The 17,369-nt window shown below is 30.8% G+C and overlaps 1 protein-coding gene across 8 annotated transcripts in view; it reads left to right on the top strand.

The window, feature by feature from the left end:
• LOC143042320 (uncharacterized) overlaps window positions 1-17,369 on the top strand; it is a 98,481-nt gene that overhangs the window by 72,584 nt on the left and 8,528 nt on the right. For 6 of the 8 annotated variants that reach the window (XM_076214596.1, XM_076214594.1, XM_076214595.1 and 3 more), the window contains 7 exons: window positions 795-899; window positions 1,930-2,065; window positions 8,890-9,086; window positions 10,019-10,499; window positions 13,528-13,713; window positions 14,610-14,705; window positions 15,777-17,134. In XM_076214596.1, the coding sequence (XP_076070711.1) occupies window positions 795-899; window positions 1,930-2,065; window positions 8,890-9,086; window positions 10,019-10,499; window positions 13,528-13,713; window positions 14,610-14,705; window positions 15,777-17,134 (2,559 nt within the window). The remainder of the gene's footprint in view (window positions 1-794; window positions 900-1,929; window positions 2,066-8,889; window positions 9,087-10,018; window positions 10,500-13,527; window positions 13,714-14,609; window positions 14,706-15,776; window positions 17,135-17,369) is intronic. The other 2 variants (XM_076214593.1, XM_076214597.1) reach the window with 2 other exon arrangements.

Here is a 17,369-nt window from a genome sequence, read left to right as displayed (position 1 = left end):
ATTAACAAAGTTTGTATAATAAATGATGTCAACAAAACTGATTAGGTATTTCAGAGTTAGCAACTGTTTTGTTTTCCCTCCAACTGTTCAATCTAAAAAAATTATGCAACTTTTAATGAAACTGTTATCTATTAGATTAAAATAGATATCTAACCAGACTTATCTTAATTAAGATCTTTGACCAATATCTATATATAATTTGATATAAAATTAAAATGATAACTGTTAATTTCAAATATTTTTTTAACTAAACTTGTCTTAATTAAAATCAAAAGGAAGAACTACAGGACAATTGTGATTTTATTATATGATTAATAATTAGGGATTAAGGGAGTAGACCTTGGTTCAGGGAGATGACTCTTTAAATCAGTTAAGTGTTTGTAAAATTCAAGTTCATCAATGTATTTTAAGCATTTACTTGAAACAGATTGAAAATAATCTATGTAACCTAGAGGCTTAGAATATATTTTTGAAAATGGTTGACACAAACGTACTGATGATTTTAAGAGTTATTTCCCTTAACCTAGGTCTACCTCCTTAAATGCAAAATCAGCTCCAATTAAAAATTGGCAGACAGCAACTTATCATTGTTCAGTTTCTTAAAAATATGTCATCATTTGAATGACAGAGTAAATAATTTACTTTTACATATATTTGATTTACTTAATTAGCTAATTTTGAGAAGTTTCAGAAACATAGAGTAGACACATGTTTTACAGCACTCCCATGCTTTGATTGTAAAAAGATGTCACTTCCTTGAATGTTAGTGTAAAAAATTTATATTTGTGTTTTAGCTTTCATTGTTGGCTGATTTTGAGAAGTTGAAGAAAATGAAAGTAGCTAAAGAGAAAGAAAATATGCAAAAAGTGGAGATTTCAATGAGTGGAGATGAACAACAGGTAAGAATTAGGCTGAGATAATTCAAAATGTGTGTAATTTTAAATTTGTCAAATTTCTATTGGTGGAAATAAGTTTAATTTTATTATTAGTTTGAAAATATGGAATTTCTTTAAAATATAATAAGGCGAATTTTAGAAATACATACTGGTTTGTTATAATTCAGTTTCCATTATTGTTGTTGATTCTGTGAGTATAAAGAATCCATGAATTTATTTGTTTTATGAAGTGTAAATTTTTTATGCCCCACCTACGATAGTAGAGGGGCATTATGTTTTCTGGTCTGTGGCTCCATTTGTCCGTCCGTTCGTCCCTCCGTGCGTCTGTTTGTCCTGCTTCAGGTTAAAGTTTTTGGTCAAGGTAGTTTTTGATGAAGCTGAAGTCCAATCAACTTGAAACTTAGTAAACTTGTTGCTTATGATATGATCTTTCTAATTTTAAAGCCAAATTAGACTTTTGACCCCAATTTCAGGGTCCACTAAACATAGAAAATGAAAGTGGGAGTTAGAGGTTAAAGTTTTTGGTCAAGGTAGTTTTTGATGAAATTGAAGTCCAATCAACTTGAAACTTAGTACATATGTTCCCTATAGTATGTTCTTTCTAATTTTAATGCCAAATTAGATTTTTATTCAATTTTACGGTCCATGGAACATGGAAAATGATAGTGCTAGTGGGGCATCCGTGTACTTTGGACACATTCTTGTTATTGAATGGTAAACAAACTTTTGCAAAACAATGAAATTTAATAACTACAAAATACAATTTTTCCTCTATCCATGAAAATGAGGTACCCACAAAATATGAAGGAATCTACAGTATACATTTCTATCTTGTCATACCCCATCTGATGGCTGTGCTTTTTGAATGATATTTAAAATCTTTTGATAATTCGAATGACAAAAAAATATAAGAACCAATCTATGACTTCATATTTCTAGTTCCTCAAATGATTTTATGAATCAGTCATATTCTAATTTGAAAAATTTCTTTTAATTTATTATTTTGATTTTTTTTATGAAATTTCTTTGGCAGACATTGAATATAGGTCTATTGAAGCAAGATACTCAGAACTTTGTCACAATGGTGGAAGGTTACTACAGAATATTTGTAGATCCTCAGAAAAGTTTGTCAGAGAAACCTGCCAGCAAACAAACTGCTGATCCTTTAGGTGAGTTATACTTACTTATAGTTACTTATAGTTGATTTCCAGTACAGGATCCCTCAAGGTTCCTCTTCACCAGACTCGTAATTTAATGTGTTTCTTATACTATTTTGACCGTGACTTCCGGATATTTCTGCTCTATAGTCATTATAGTATAATTCTTCGTCTGACCAATATTTGTCTAGTCGATTTTTGAATGAATTTATCGATGGTGACTTTGTTATTTTATCTGGTAGTTTGTTCCAGGTTTTAGCAATTCTAACAGAGAAAGAGTGTTTACGGATATTAGATTGGAATCTTTGATGAACTACTTTATTGCTGTTGGTCCTACTACTACATCTTTGTTGAGAATCTTCTGCCTTTCTTAAAAATGAGCTAACTTCTTTGTCCCTTGATGTATGTAAATTTGGTATAATCCTCCTTTAATCCTCCTTTCTTAGGAGCACCACCATGAATAATTGTGTAAAGGAGGACATTAAGTTTAAGTAAACAGAATAGGTACATATTAGTGTGAGAATAAGCATACCCAGTTCTAAAACCTGTCAGTAAATTCTTCCTACCAGAAAGTTTATATAAAGCATGCAGCTATTCAAGGAGGATAATTCACTGGAATATTTCCTGGACGTTTATATTACCTCTCGATGTTGTATCAAAACTTATAAATTTGATTAAATTTCACAAATTTTGTTTGTAAGTTTTAGAACTTGCTAGTTAATTTCAAATTATAAATTATGAATTTATAATCATGTTTATCAATCTCATTTGAATTGTCTACAAAATAGATTATTTGAATCTTGAAGGAAAACTTTTTTTGATGAATTGCAAAATAATTATGTTAAATAGGAAAATTTGTCTATTGACAAAGACTGTCTCCTAACCTCCGAATTGTCTATTTTGGTTTCATTGTGTTGTAAACAGATATATCATGTTAAGGAGGGGTATTTGCGAAAAATACCAGTCAAGAGAATGTTAAATTTCGCGAGCCGTAAGGCGAGGGAAATTCATTCTCAAGACTGGTATTTTTCGCAAATACCACTCAAGAACATGCTATATCTGTTTAATTACACCGAATGTTAATGTTCAAAAACATATTGATGATCGTGACGTTACAAGCGTCCAGTCGGATAGAGTATTTTTTGGCAAATACCACGGCAGAGAGGGTAAAAAAGGCATATCCTTTTGGCAAATACCCCATCGGCGTTAAAAAATGAACGATATTCATTTGATAACAGTAAATTGGTGAAAAATACACTAGCTACCAACTAATCAAAATCCATGATTCTTACATAAGGTGTAATTATAGACGCAATGCATGATACACCCACACTTCATTTATACGTAAAATTCAGAGAATTGAATCACTGACCAAAACTTATTGAATTATTCCAGCAATTTAGACTTCAAAATTGCAACCATTAGTTATATCTGATGAGATTTAAAGACAGTAGATATGTTTATGAGAGGGAATCATTGTAAACAAACACAATCAGATAAAAAACGATTTATAATGAAATTAACTTCAAAATTATCAAGAAAAAAAAATCGTATCTTATATAAATTTTTTGTTTATGGAGAATGAAAACAGAAGTTAGATTATCTATTATTACCTACATACGGATTTGCAGTGTTTTATCAAAGGCTGACTTAAATTCTGCCCAACTGTGTTATGTTCCTGTTATATTGGTTAATGGGTTGATTTATTTATTTCTCCTGAAAAGAAAGTGCAAATTACATAACATAATAAATCTACCACAAATTGAATACATTTGAAAATTTTACAAGTTTTCCTCAGATTTGCAGATTTACTTAGTTTGTTTTGAATAGAAAAATCTTATGTTATTGTTTTGTGACATGTCGACTTTAAATAAAGCTTTTGATTTGATTTGAGAAATAGATCAAAATTTGTACTTTTCTGTCCTATAATCAATTTCAGGTCTTTTTTAAGATTTTGAAATTGAAATTGACATGTCTGCATATAAATAGAACTAAAGATTTATTTCCATTCCTATAAACTGTAATAAATAGGATTAGACTTTGCTAATTTGATTTTTTTTTTGTACTTTGCTTTTTTGTGTGAAAGTGTAAACATATATATTTCTAAATTGAATTTGTTTTGTACCGAAGATTTTAAAATTCAGAGTACATTCTTTTTTTTTTTTTTTTTTTTGTACATGTATCATTGAAAATTAGGGGACAAAGGGGAACATGTATTTATTTGTAAAAAAAAAATAATTTTGGCACTGAGTATGACAAACAGGAATTTTATTTGGTATATATGGCCTGATGCTTAATTTATGGTGCTGATTAACTTATATTTTCATGCAAAAACTAGTTCTTCAAACATATTTTTATGTTTTAATTGCCATAATTAAGCAGATTTAAACAGATTAATGAAAATATCCTTAATCTCAATTAGTGAAAACGACAATGTGTGGTCCACTTTTATAAGTACATAGAGAAATACAGGTGTCTTTTAAGCAAATAATGTTATTTATCTAGGATGAAAGGGTGAACATATTTGTTCTGGAAAAGGGGAGGGGGGGGGGACAATATTTAGATTATTAATACACGTTTACCTAATGACAATGATTTTTTTGGCTAAGGCCCAACAATGTTTTTTTTTTATTTTGAAGGCACTGCAAAGTTGTTTTGTTCTTGTATTAATGATAGATAAGGTTCCAATTATTTTGTCTTCTAAATTAGGCGAAATTGTGATGGATTAAGCTCCATGTTTTGACGTAAATTAACAGAATATGAAATTATGTTTTTCATCACACTTTTAACGTTCATTATAATTTTGATGAAAACAAGTTATTATACAACACAAATTGAGATACAGTTTATTTTGATTAAATTTCTATATTCTGTTACAATATTAATTTTATTTTGTATGCTTAAATTATTAGCAATTGCAGTTGTTTGTTTTTATGGAATTCTTGAAATTCTTGTAATTGGATTTGATAATTGATGATCGTGAAGAAAATTGAAATTTTAGTTCCGTATAAAATGTGTCGCTAGCTGTAATATAGCGTGCAATAACTCCTACAAAGCCAATCATCTTGAATTAAATATTGCTGAATCGAAAAAAAATGATATTTTTGTTTTTAATAATAAATATTTCTAAATTGGAATATTTGGTAATGGATAAAAAAAAAAGGATTGGTAGGTTATAGATAAATTCATCAATTTTGATATATTATTGATGAAATTTGTTATTTCCTTGCTATTAGAGAGCTGTAAATTATTTCCGATATTTGCATTTCATCGCGTCTTGTTTGTACAGTTACTCAATTGATGAAAGGGTGGTTATTGTTGAAATGAAATTGAACTGCAAGTCATCTTGTTATAGCTATGATATATTATCATAGAACATTAAATGCCCTTGACTTATATTGTAAAGGTCAGTTTGAATAATATGCCCTTTGCCTACAAACAAAGAAAAATATGCAATGTCCAAAATATATTTTTGATATCATGTTAAATATTTGATGCCAAAGTCTGCAATTAAAATGCCAATTTTAGAATCAGAGCAAGATTTAGTGAAGACGTCCCACCCTAATGGAGCTATACTTATGGTTAACACATTAGTCCACCTCCTAATGTTGCTTTATTGATGGACCAACATTTTTTTTAAATACTGAATCTGCATCTGGATTAAGGAAATTGCTTCTTGGAATATAAAATAGTTTCAATCACCTTAGACTGTTTCATTCAGAAATTGAATCTCAACTGACAATTCAAAAACAGGATAATACATCCCATTTGAGATACAAATGTGTTGGTTTTTTTAACCGAAATAAGATCTGTAGGGCAGAAATGGATTTTTTCACTTAGCTGTCAGAATGTAAATAAAGAAATGGATATAGCTGTCATAGATTGCATAAAACACTTCTGATTTCTCATCAAAAATGCATTGATCTGTCTAAAATGTGCCTTCAGACTTTTGTCAAGTCAGTTCAAGTAAGATTGAGAATTCATTATATCAATCGAGAACTTCCAGTGGAATTAATGCAAACGATTTTTTTTCTAAGAATGCTAGAAATTTGAATAATGAACTTATTGTGAAGATGTATTCCTATTGTATTGTTGAAATGAAATTTTAAAAAAGAAATAAGTGAGTGATTGATGATATTTTTTTACTTTAAATGTTAAAAAGAGGATTTTTTATAAAGAGGGGGGAAAGGTACAAAGGGAGCAGTAAAAATTCTTCAGTGCAATAAAAGCAGACAACACTGGCCAAAAAAGGAAAAACGGATGAAAAGCCAAATAACATTTTACACAACTCTAGGAAGAAAACTAAGGATTTATCAACAAAAATACTTTTTTCAAGTCTTGGGTGTGTTTATAAATGTAGTTTTTGCAAATAAACACATTACAAAAAAAAAAAGTAAAAAAGTCTTTCTAAGGATTTAGCAAATTCTGCTCAACTACTGAAACCAGTCGTTGGATTTCAGGGATTTATCAATACAGGAAAAAAACAGAAATGTGACCACAAAAATTGATACAGCAGTAGTCATCTATGACAAAGATATAAGTACTTGCTTGCCATGACCAAAAAAAAAACCCTAGTCTCGCTGTTTGGGGGGGGGGGGGGGGGGGCAGTGTTAAGGACCAGTAATGGCAAGTCAATGATATTTGGTGTACAGTTGTATAGGCATTGTCATCTTTCATTTCCACTGAGATTAACTAGACCTGAATTGCCAATTTATTCCACTAAAAATCACTGGAATTCCTGTGTAATTTGCAATGGAATATCAGTGGTATTCAAGTGCAATTCCACTGAACTTTTTTCTCTAGGGATATCTTAAGGTCAAACTATGCACTGTATTTACCTTTTAAGAATTTCAATATTGTTCTTCTGTCTTATGTACATATTTACATAGGACCACCTTAAAGTCTACATGGCCAGCTATCTTATCAATGAAATAGGTTTTCATTGAATATTAATATGTCATATTTATATGATACAATACTTGTATATTTACTTTAAGAAATTATAGACTATTGTACAAAGGATTTTGAAATATTTGAGGCCAAAGTAAATTAATTTATATCATTTATTTTTTCCTTCTTTGCTAGTTGTAAGAGTACACTAGGGGGTGTTTTTATCAACCTTGACTACTTAGGAGGGTCTCACAAAGTCTTCGATTGAGCACTGAACATAAGGCATATTAAACAGAAGGGCGTAAAGGGGGGTATCTTCACGGAAGAATGCGGAATAAAATTGCAATTTCACAATGAACAAACAATTAAAAACTTCTTGCATGTTGATCTTTTTACCGGTGAATATTGAACCTTTTTCAAGGCTGCACGTGAAATAAAAATGGCAAAACATGTTGCACGAAATTAACCCTTAACCACCCTCTTAACAATTTGTTACAATTGAACAGTGATATTAACAACAAAAAATCTACAATTGTCAACATAAATACCAAATTATTTATCAAATGATTTAAAACTCTATAATCAATGATTAATTTGTTAAGTGAGTATTTGTGGGGTTTACAAATATAATCCAATTGAAATGTTTGTAAACAAACAAAAAACAAATGAATAAAGTAAAGATTACAACATTACCGAAAAAAATAAGACATTAGTCATTAAATCATTTTGAAGGAAATGAAAAAGAATTACTTCTTGGCCCTGAATTTAAGTCAAATCTCCTTTAATCTCATTATGTTCCAAAGTTTTTAATCTGTTTATAGCTTTGACCATAACATTGTGTCACTCATTAGGCTAACTGGATAACATTAAAGGAAATCAAAATGTAGGTATTGTTCATTATCGTAAATAGGGTAATATAGATTAATTTGTCATTTACAAAGTTCAAAGAATTAATTTGCATATTAAATGCAGATGTGTGCAATAACGTGCATGTGTTGACTTGTAACATTAATGTATTGTATTTGGGGTTAATTTTGTTTATCGATTTATTAAGAATGTTTTGTAAAGGACAAATGCATGACTGTAAAACACTTTAAAATTTTGATAGAAATGAGCAACCTTATGATGAATAAAAAGAGTTGAGGGCTCTTAATGAGGGGGGATAGGCCCTTTATCAGGACTCCGGGGTCGGGTGTTGTTAAGCTGGGGATTTCGGGAGTGACCCTCTCTGGATCCGGGAATTCTTTTTTTCAAATTTCGGGACCTCGGAATTTCGTGTTTTTAAGCCCAGGATTTCGGGATTTCGGGATCAGCACCCCTCCTATCCCCCTCCTTAATAACATTAATGAGACAGTAACCAAACCATAACAAAAATTAACCTTAAGACCACTATAGGTTAAAGAAATGGTCTTCGTTAAAAATAGTCACTGGACGTTACGCATTGTCATTATCAACATAAATTCAATCAATCTTAAAAATATACCTTTCAATGGTTTCCCATAAATACATAATACAAATTAGAATCCCCTAATGAAATGGATGATTTGTTTGACGGCAAAAGTAATAATAAAAAATTTGCAAAATATTTAACAAGTCCAGAGAATACTTTGATAATATCATGAATCAACAGGCCTATAAAAACCCATAATTCAAAGAAAGATCAACAGCACCTGGTCGATCGATGTCGAAAAGAAAGTACAAACAAGAGTTTACAAAAATTTAGTCAGAATACTCAAGACTGAGCATTATAAACCCTACCAAAATTAAGATGAACTCAGGTGCTTTAGTTTATTCAGAAAAAATGCTTTGCTGGTGAGTCGGACCGTGACTAGTTAAATAGTTCAATCAGACAATTGTGTAAAAAGATAGCCATATTATTTTTTTTCCAACAGGAGTAAATTTAATCTTAGAATTAGTAACTGATAGTTTTATACTTCATATTTTAGTACCAGTTTATACCAGTAAGCATCGTGTTATAGCAGCCCCTTGGAGTTATCCAGAAGACATTGTCTCTCAGGTGATAGGTATAGAAGATAGTGAAATCACAGAAAACCAGAGGGTGGTTGATTGTAGACGAGGTCCACCAAACTATGAAGAAAGTCAAGAATACATCAAACAAATAAAAGAAGATTTGGGTATAGAGGTGAAGACACATGTTTAATATTGTAGATTTGTCATTACTTATATTGTAATGATATTTGCATTGGGAACTAGGGTTTGGATGGGGTTAAATGATTAAAGAATAATGCCCTTAAAAAATGAAGATAAGAGAATAACGGGCAAAAAAAAATGAAGATTAGAGAATTGCGTGGTCTAATTTTTTGAAGATTAGAGAAATAAAGGGGTTAATTTTTTTGAAGATTAGAGAAAAAAGGGGTGAAAATTAAATGTTTACAGAATAACAGACCCCCCCCCCCTCCCCATCCAGACCCTCTTGTAGATTTCATGGGTATAGATGAAACTTCAAATTCAGGTGTTCAGCATAATACAAAAAACATGTAGGCTTGTATGTATAATCGGTCATTCCCAACAAAATTTAAGGTATTCATGAAAGTACTCTTTCTTTAACCTATGAAAATTAGTACCTACAAATATGAACAAATCCTTGGTAGATCCTTTAATGGTAACTGAAAAGCTAACACACTATAGCTTAAGTGTAAAAGATAACATTTTCTTGCAGATAAATATTGTAAAAGTATCAGTCTCGTGTACTGAGTATTCATTAATGGTTTCAATTCAAAGGGAGATAATTCAAACTCAGACTAACAGCTGCAAAAATAGAAAATGGAATTTGCATTTACAATGAATATTTGGTCAGTTATTAAGGAAAAAGATTTACAGATGGCATCTATCTTCCAAACACACAAATTTTGAAAGTTCAAGAGGTCATTATTCATATCAAGGATATCAATTTGATAAATTTAGAATGTTTGTATGCATGATAATCTGAAAATAAAAGGTGATTCTTTTTAATGTTTTTCACCCTGGGGAAAAATGAAGAGACTGTAAAACAGCTCAGAATTAAACATTTCTCATTGAATTAAAATCGTATTAATATTTGCATTGTATTTACAGGGAGAAAATAAAGAAAATGGTCCTATGGATACAGGAATTATCTCCCTTGTTCAAGATGACAGTGAAAATAACAATGTTCTGAAAGATGATAAACCAAAAAACAAAAGTGTTATAATGATTGGAAAGGAACCAGATACATTAATACATTATACAAATAAATTAAAACGTCCAGGGGAGGAAACCAGTCCAATAGTTAGCGACAAAATTCCGAAGAAATCCGATGAATCGATCGATCAAGGTTATCAGAATGGAAGCCTGTTCGAGTCTTCTGAAATTAAACCACCAAGCAGTGACGAACTTTCCGATACCGATAGTGGTGTAGAAAGTGAAAAGAAGATTGTGATTGGAGAGTTAGGTCCCCCTGATTCTCACCCTGGTGATGCGGAGAGCGTGGATAGCGACAGTGATAGTTGGGGCCATCCTTCAAGTAGTCCCGAAAAAGGTAGACTCATGGAAGCTACTAATATGGGTGTTTTGTGGTGTGAGTACATATTTACTAACTTTATTCTAATGTCTCATTTTTAGTAAGTGAAATTTTGATTGGATGGGGTTGTAAAAATCAAGACATTTAATCAATGATTGATGACATTAGAATATACCTCACCTGCTTGTTGCTACTAATTGTTAAAAAAATGTCATACTTTAAACAGATACATATATAACAGTTTTATCATATATATTTATGAAGGTGTTGGTTTTGGAAGCTTATATATGCATATTTATATATTTTTTTTATTTTTGGGATACGATTGCTTTCAAGCAATCTGTAGACTTATACCGGTGGCTCAGAGCATTGCCCTCACGTCAGTCGTTTTATTCTAAATATTAAGGAACATCTCAGATTCTTATGATTGTCTTGCTTTAAAAGGTAAAAACAAACAAAGGGATTGAACTTAAACAACTTTCCTATAAGGTTCTTTTCATAATCTTCATGTTTGATAATTCCCTTGACTTGTATGCGTGTTTTTAACAACACGGAAAATCAGAATTAAGCAGTATTTATATTTAGTGTATTTATAAATTTAGAAACACGTCAGAGGGAATTCCCAGTTTTGATTAAGTGCGAGAGTTCTCTGAATTCCGATAAATCTATTTCTGTCATATAAGAACTGAAGTGGAGTTTTTCTTATCTGTTACCGTTATGAAACTGGTATTTGAGATTGTAATTCCATAAAGAAATAGAGAACCATCTAGGTCGTTTAATGAACATTAATATACGTTCTTGCTCCAGGGTTTGTTTTGGAAATTATGCGCATGGGTATAGTTTTCTTGACTTCAAGGGGTTTTTAGATTGAATGGTTGCTCTGGATTCCCCACTCAATTAATTAATTTATAACTCATGGGATCTTTTCTATGTATGTCTGCTATTGAGGGTTATTGTTGTTGCATAATTTTAAATCATATGCGTCATTTAAATTAAAATAAATGTATTCCTTATCGTAGAACACCCCTTCAGGCGAAATGGAGTCTTCCATATTATCGTGTCGAGTTGTCTCCCTTCCAGATGTAACTTCCGTGAATTCTGAAAGAACACGTCGAGTATTAGCTCGTTCTGTCAATAGACGTCGTATTATATTAAAAACTATTGCAATTTAAACCGATAAATGTGTACGGAAAGGAGTCATCACTGACCCAAAGGAAATTAAATATTTAAAGAGTTAGGAATGGGGTTCCTCCTAGAATTAACGTAGGAAAATAGGTGATAAGATACGAAGTGAACTACCTTCTCTCACTCTGAGTCTCAGTGACTGCTGTGGAAAGTAAACTTGGAATTGATAGTACAAAAATAAAACAGAATAGGCCTAATTACATTGTTCATACACTATTTTGTAACTATTTTACATGTGCAGTTGAATTAGTTTTGAAAATAATATTATCCAGCTACATGTATACATGAGTCAATGAAACATCGGCAATCATATCCCTCAGAGCAATCTGCTCTTTGATTTATCTCCCCTTTTGGCATTATTGGGTTTTGGTTTTTTCATTTAAGAAAAGGAATAAAGATTATATTGCATAATAATTCATTTCTTAAATTTTTGGATTAATTTGATCTTGATATAAATTTTATATTTTTACCTCTTGCAGGCATCAATTCATGATTTGATGCTTGTAAATTATGATTACCTCCAAAAGTATATGTCTAACAAGTTGTTTTTTAAAATATGTAACAATCAGATTTAAACTGATACCTTTAAGATTATAGAACAATAAAACTATCAGGAAGACTTCACAGAAAAATATTTGAAGAAAAACATATATTTCTGAATTAGATGGTTGGGAAATGATAGTATCAGACTTTGTTTAGAGTATTGAAAACATAACATCTATCATATGTCAACCTCAATTCCACTGTTAGGACATTTAGGTCAATATTGTTAATGTAAAAGCTTGTCAAAGTTGCCTCCCTTTGTTTGCTTGGTTTGGTTTGGCTTTATTATTACTTTTTTATTTTAATTTGTTTTGTTTTGTTGCTTTGGGATGGTATTTGCTTGACATATAAATGTACAAAATATATTTTAATTTTACAATTAAAACCCTTTTAAGTATTTACAAGATTTTATTTTATATTTTTAATACCATTTGCCATTTGGCTTTATGTACTAACAACAAAAAATTATGATATAGAAATGTGTAGATTTTTATGCACCCAACACATTTATTCGCTGAAACTTGCAGCAATTATTTTCAGTATTTAATGAAATAAATAATTAACTGACCATTTATGTGATTCAATTTATTTATTTATTTTTAATTTTTGACCATCATACGAAATAGGAAACATTTTTCCTAAACTATTTTACCAAACACATTTATAGATTTATTTTCTCCTGTAGATACAATGCTCCCTCATGTACTAGAACTTCATAATTCTGTAATGCAACTGTCAAAATTACTTAAAGATAAAATTTTAAACTATTTTAGCCCGTAGCCAGAAATTTCTAAGGAGTGGTTTCGATACAATTATACTCAAATTTAACAGTTACAATCAACCGGAACGTCAAGTTTAACTGTGCTTATTTATTTTCAAGGGTTGGGGGTGTATGAACCCTCGAACCCCCACCCCTGGCTACGGGTGTGATTTTCATAATTTTATGAGCACATTGATTCAATATATGGTGACAATATATTTGATAAGCACTTATACATTATTTTTTTGAACAATTAGTTTACAAACAATTATAATACATGTAGTATGTTTCTTAAATACATTCATTTATATTTTAAAGACATATCATATGATTTTTTAACCTTTTTTTGATAAATTATACTTTATTTGCTATCCTTTAGTAAGAAACTAAGTCAAGATACAAGATAACAATAGCAATACAAAACCTCAAGAATTTCCATCTTCAATTGTATTAAAATCCTTTACAATTATTTTCGTATAGAAGATTATTTTCCATGCATGAAATATTTTCCACTGGACATTAAGCAACTAACAATCAATTTAATTTTTTTCAGTATTTTGATAAAACAACATTTAAATCATTACTTTTCTTTTACAGTTGATGGGTTAAGTTTTGGTATCCACAATCCAGATGAACTGCCAAGGTCAGAGACAGACTTCCAGGTTATAGCTTCTAGCTTTGGTCTACTGAGTCCTGACAAGATTCCTGTTGGAATACAAGACGGAATCTTAGATCCAAGAATGTTCTCGGAAAGAAAGTTATTTATAGATCCTGATATTATAGGTATAATGTTGATTTAACTCTTCCTCCTTCAAAGTTTCCTTGTTCAGTTAACTTTGATTTTAAAATGCATGTACATTTTTCATTTAATTTTAATTTTAAATTGCATGTAGGTTTTTTTTTTTTTTTTTTTTTTTTTTTTTTAATGACAATCGCATGAAATTGTTAACACCTAGAAGAAATGTCTTCATTCAGGTTAAGGACAAGCAATGTTTTTAATTGTTGCTAATTAAACAATAATCAACTCTTCAGTTAAACAAATTATTAATTGTAGTAATCATTAAAGTATTTCTGCTGATGGAAGAAAAGAACATTTTGTTCTTTTTGGTTGCTTATAGATTATGGAGTTGTGATACATGTAGTTAAAGATACCCAAAGAGTCACTTATTTTGCAATCCCTTTAAAAAAACTTTATCAGGTAAGGCTCAAGACCAAATGATTGAAAAACAACAGAAATAAATAAGCAATGTAAAAAATTAGTTATAGCATATCAAGTTCCAATCGGATATAGTTCATGGTTTTTTCTGCTTGACGATTCTTTTTCATCATTGCAATAATCTGCGATTATAGGGGCATTGGTCAAATTTTTAAGTTTATTCCATTTATTATCAGATTGCTTAAAAAACAATGAAAACATAAAAATTAGTCAATTCATCAAGTAGACATTCACTAGTGTTGTACAGGATGATTAGACCTAGGGAAATGTTAGAAACAAAAATGGAGATGAAGACGAGAAGAGATAGATAAAAGAATAGAAACCCAGGGAGAAAACCAAACAGAAAGACGGAGACCACATTTCTGTCGTCCTAATTTCATTAATTTGTTACTACTAACTTTATTTTTTTTCACTAACATATTTAACCTTTAATGCTTTACCCAAACAACATTTTATTTGACAGATTTAACCTTGTTACCACCTCCCACATCACATGACCAAGATGAACCAATGACAACCTGGCAGCCATCACTTACCTCCAGTTTACCCATTGGTTATGGTAATTAATTTTGTTTGGACAGCCCTCCTTATTTTACCTCTTTGTTTTTTTAAACCTTTCGTTTTATAAACAAAATTTTACCGATTTCAGAAACAGATTTTTTTTTCACTTATTTATTTGATGTATGAAAATTCAGTTTAGATTTCTGAAAATACATTCATAATACATTCTACAAATGCCTTTTATCTGGGGGGGAAAAAAGAAAAAAATCTTTTCAACACTAAAAAATCTCATGTCATGAACGACTGTCTGTTGTGAATGGTAATTTGAAGATAATAGTAAGTTTTACAAGGTAAGTACCAAATCAGTGTGATAAGATTCAGGTTAGCTGTTTACATATATTATATATGGTTCTGAAAACAAGAGGATTGATTGATTGATTATTGGTTGCTTAATGTCCAGTTGTAAATATTTCAAGCATGTTCAGGACGAGAAAAGAAAGAATGTTTCAAGGCTACATTCTCATAGCAGAGCGATAGTCCTTAGATTAAATGTTGCTGGGATACTTCCCTATTTGAAGGACCATAGATAATCTATTAAATTAAATTGTTAATTTCCAAGACAATGTCAATGACTGGCTTATGATGTTATCTTGTTCGCATTTGCCCAGACTGAGAAAGAACATTGATATGGAATATTATCAAACCAAAAATTCTAAGCAGAATTTATTGTTGTCAACATCTATTTGTCTTCAGTGTTTTTGACCCAGTAAGAAGTGAAATTGAACAGGTACAAATGAAATACATGTATTGGCTAAAATACATTTAAATTTTCTCTTGATTACCTATGCAGTAAACACCAACCTTAGGGGTAGAAGAAATATTATAATAACTGCAGATTACAGGACACCTGATTGATTGTCTCAATAGTGAAAAATGTTTTTGAAGAAGTTCTGAATCAGGTTATTTGAAGGGGAATCAAGTTTTTTTTTCCAATTTCCAAAAATGTCTTAAAAAAAAACTGTTCAATCAATGACCCTTTCAAAAAAAAAAAAAGCCAAACTTTGACCATGTTGTTAAACTTTCAAAATTTTCATTGTCATTTAAAACTAATTTTATCTTTTATTTATAGATGTAAGGAAAGATACAGAAAGTAAAAAGCCACATCATCCTGCATTAGTGGAAAGGTCAGCCAGCATGGGAGACAATCCAGATTTCCTGGATGACGACATCGATTCATTTATCGCCTCCATGATGATTCCACCCCCACCCGATTCATGCATGACCGATGATTCTTCTCACGATCTTGCAGACTCTTTGCAGTTTCATTTTGAGGATGATGATTCACAAATGTATAATGGTGCTGATTCATTGATCTCATCCGACGAACTTTTGGACTCATTAGTGATTCCTCCGCCACCTGGTGAGGTGTCGGAATCTATTGATGAAATAAAAATAGTCCCTCCTGTAGATAGTGAAATGTCAGACTCAAATCATTCAGATAGTACGAAAAAGCGTTACTCACATAGAAGATCTAGCTCTCTTGATGTTTCTAGTCTTCGATCATTTAATGAATCATTAACAAATTCTGAATCAAAGATTGAAAGTAGTCCCAAGTCATGTGATAAAAATATTACTCCGCCGAAAACATTACTGACTGCTCCAAATCCTGTGAAGGATTTTGAATCACCTGCAACAGTGTCAGAAAAACTAAATATTCTTCTTCAATCCATGCCAAGTTTTGGTAATGTGTCTGAGAGTGATATGAAATTTAGACGGACTTCGTCTTTACGTTTAGGGAAGAGTGCTTCATTTGAAGTTCTCAGTTCACCACCAGATGAAAAGGAAGTGATTCAAACTAAGAAAATTGCTAGGAGCAATTCATTTCAGGTGCATTTAAATAGTCAACAAAATGTTGGTAAAAATGTTGAACTTCCCCCTAAAAAACCTGGACCAACATATATTTCACCAAAGAAAAATAGGCCTGCCGATCCTGTTAAGAAACATGAGGAATCAAAAAGTCCTGAAAAATCTGAAAATTCAAAATATTCTCGTCATTTGAGACGAACTCATTCATTTGACATTATACCTAAAAAAGACGATGATAAATCTTCTGATAAATCAGGAGGAGATAATTTTGCCTCACTGAAAGCAAAATTAAAATCATATCGGGATTATTTATTAAGTAAATCAGATGATACCAAACAGAGAAAATCATCTATTACTTCAACAGATATGACCACAGAAACCGCTAGTAGTGAATCAAGTAGTCCCTTAAAACGTTCAAATTCTTTTACATTCAACTGGCTTAAACGTAGATCTAACTCACTGGATTCTTTAGATACCAGAAAAAACAAAACAGAAACTGAAAGTGGACAGTCAAATTCATCCAAGGAAAGTGAAGAAAGTGCCAAGAAAGTTCCTCAGGTTTTAAGCACACTTACTCTGCCCAGATCAACATTTAAACCTCATTCCACACTATCAGTACAGGTAAGGTTATCTATTATAGTCTTCAAAATGTTTTATTATACATAAATTAAGATATGACAGGAAAGAATAGAAAGGAATTAGAAATGCTTTGCTTTTAGGCTTAAAAAGTTTAGTATAAATCGGGCTATTTTTTAGTTCTAATTATTTTATAATTGCATAAAGTGCTTGTTTAATTTTAAAGTAGGCATGAAATATTCACTGTTGTCTGCAGACATTTTAATTTAGTTTAGTTTAA

This window comes from Mytilus galloprovincialis, chromosome 8 (genome assembly GCF_965363235.1).
Source record: "Mytilus galloprovincialis chromosome 8, xbMytGall1.hap1.1, whole genome shotgun sequence".
NCBI lineage: Eukaryota > Metazoa > Mollusca > Bivalvia > Mytilida > Mytilidae > Mytilus > Mytilus galloprovincialis.
The sequence above is the reverse complement of the archived record's forward strand: the minus strand, read 5'-3'. Positions and strand labels throughout refer to the sequence as shown.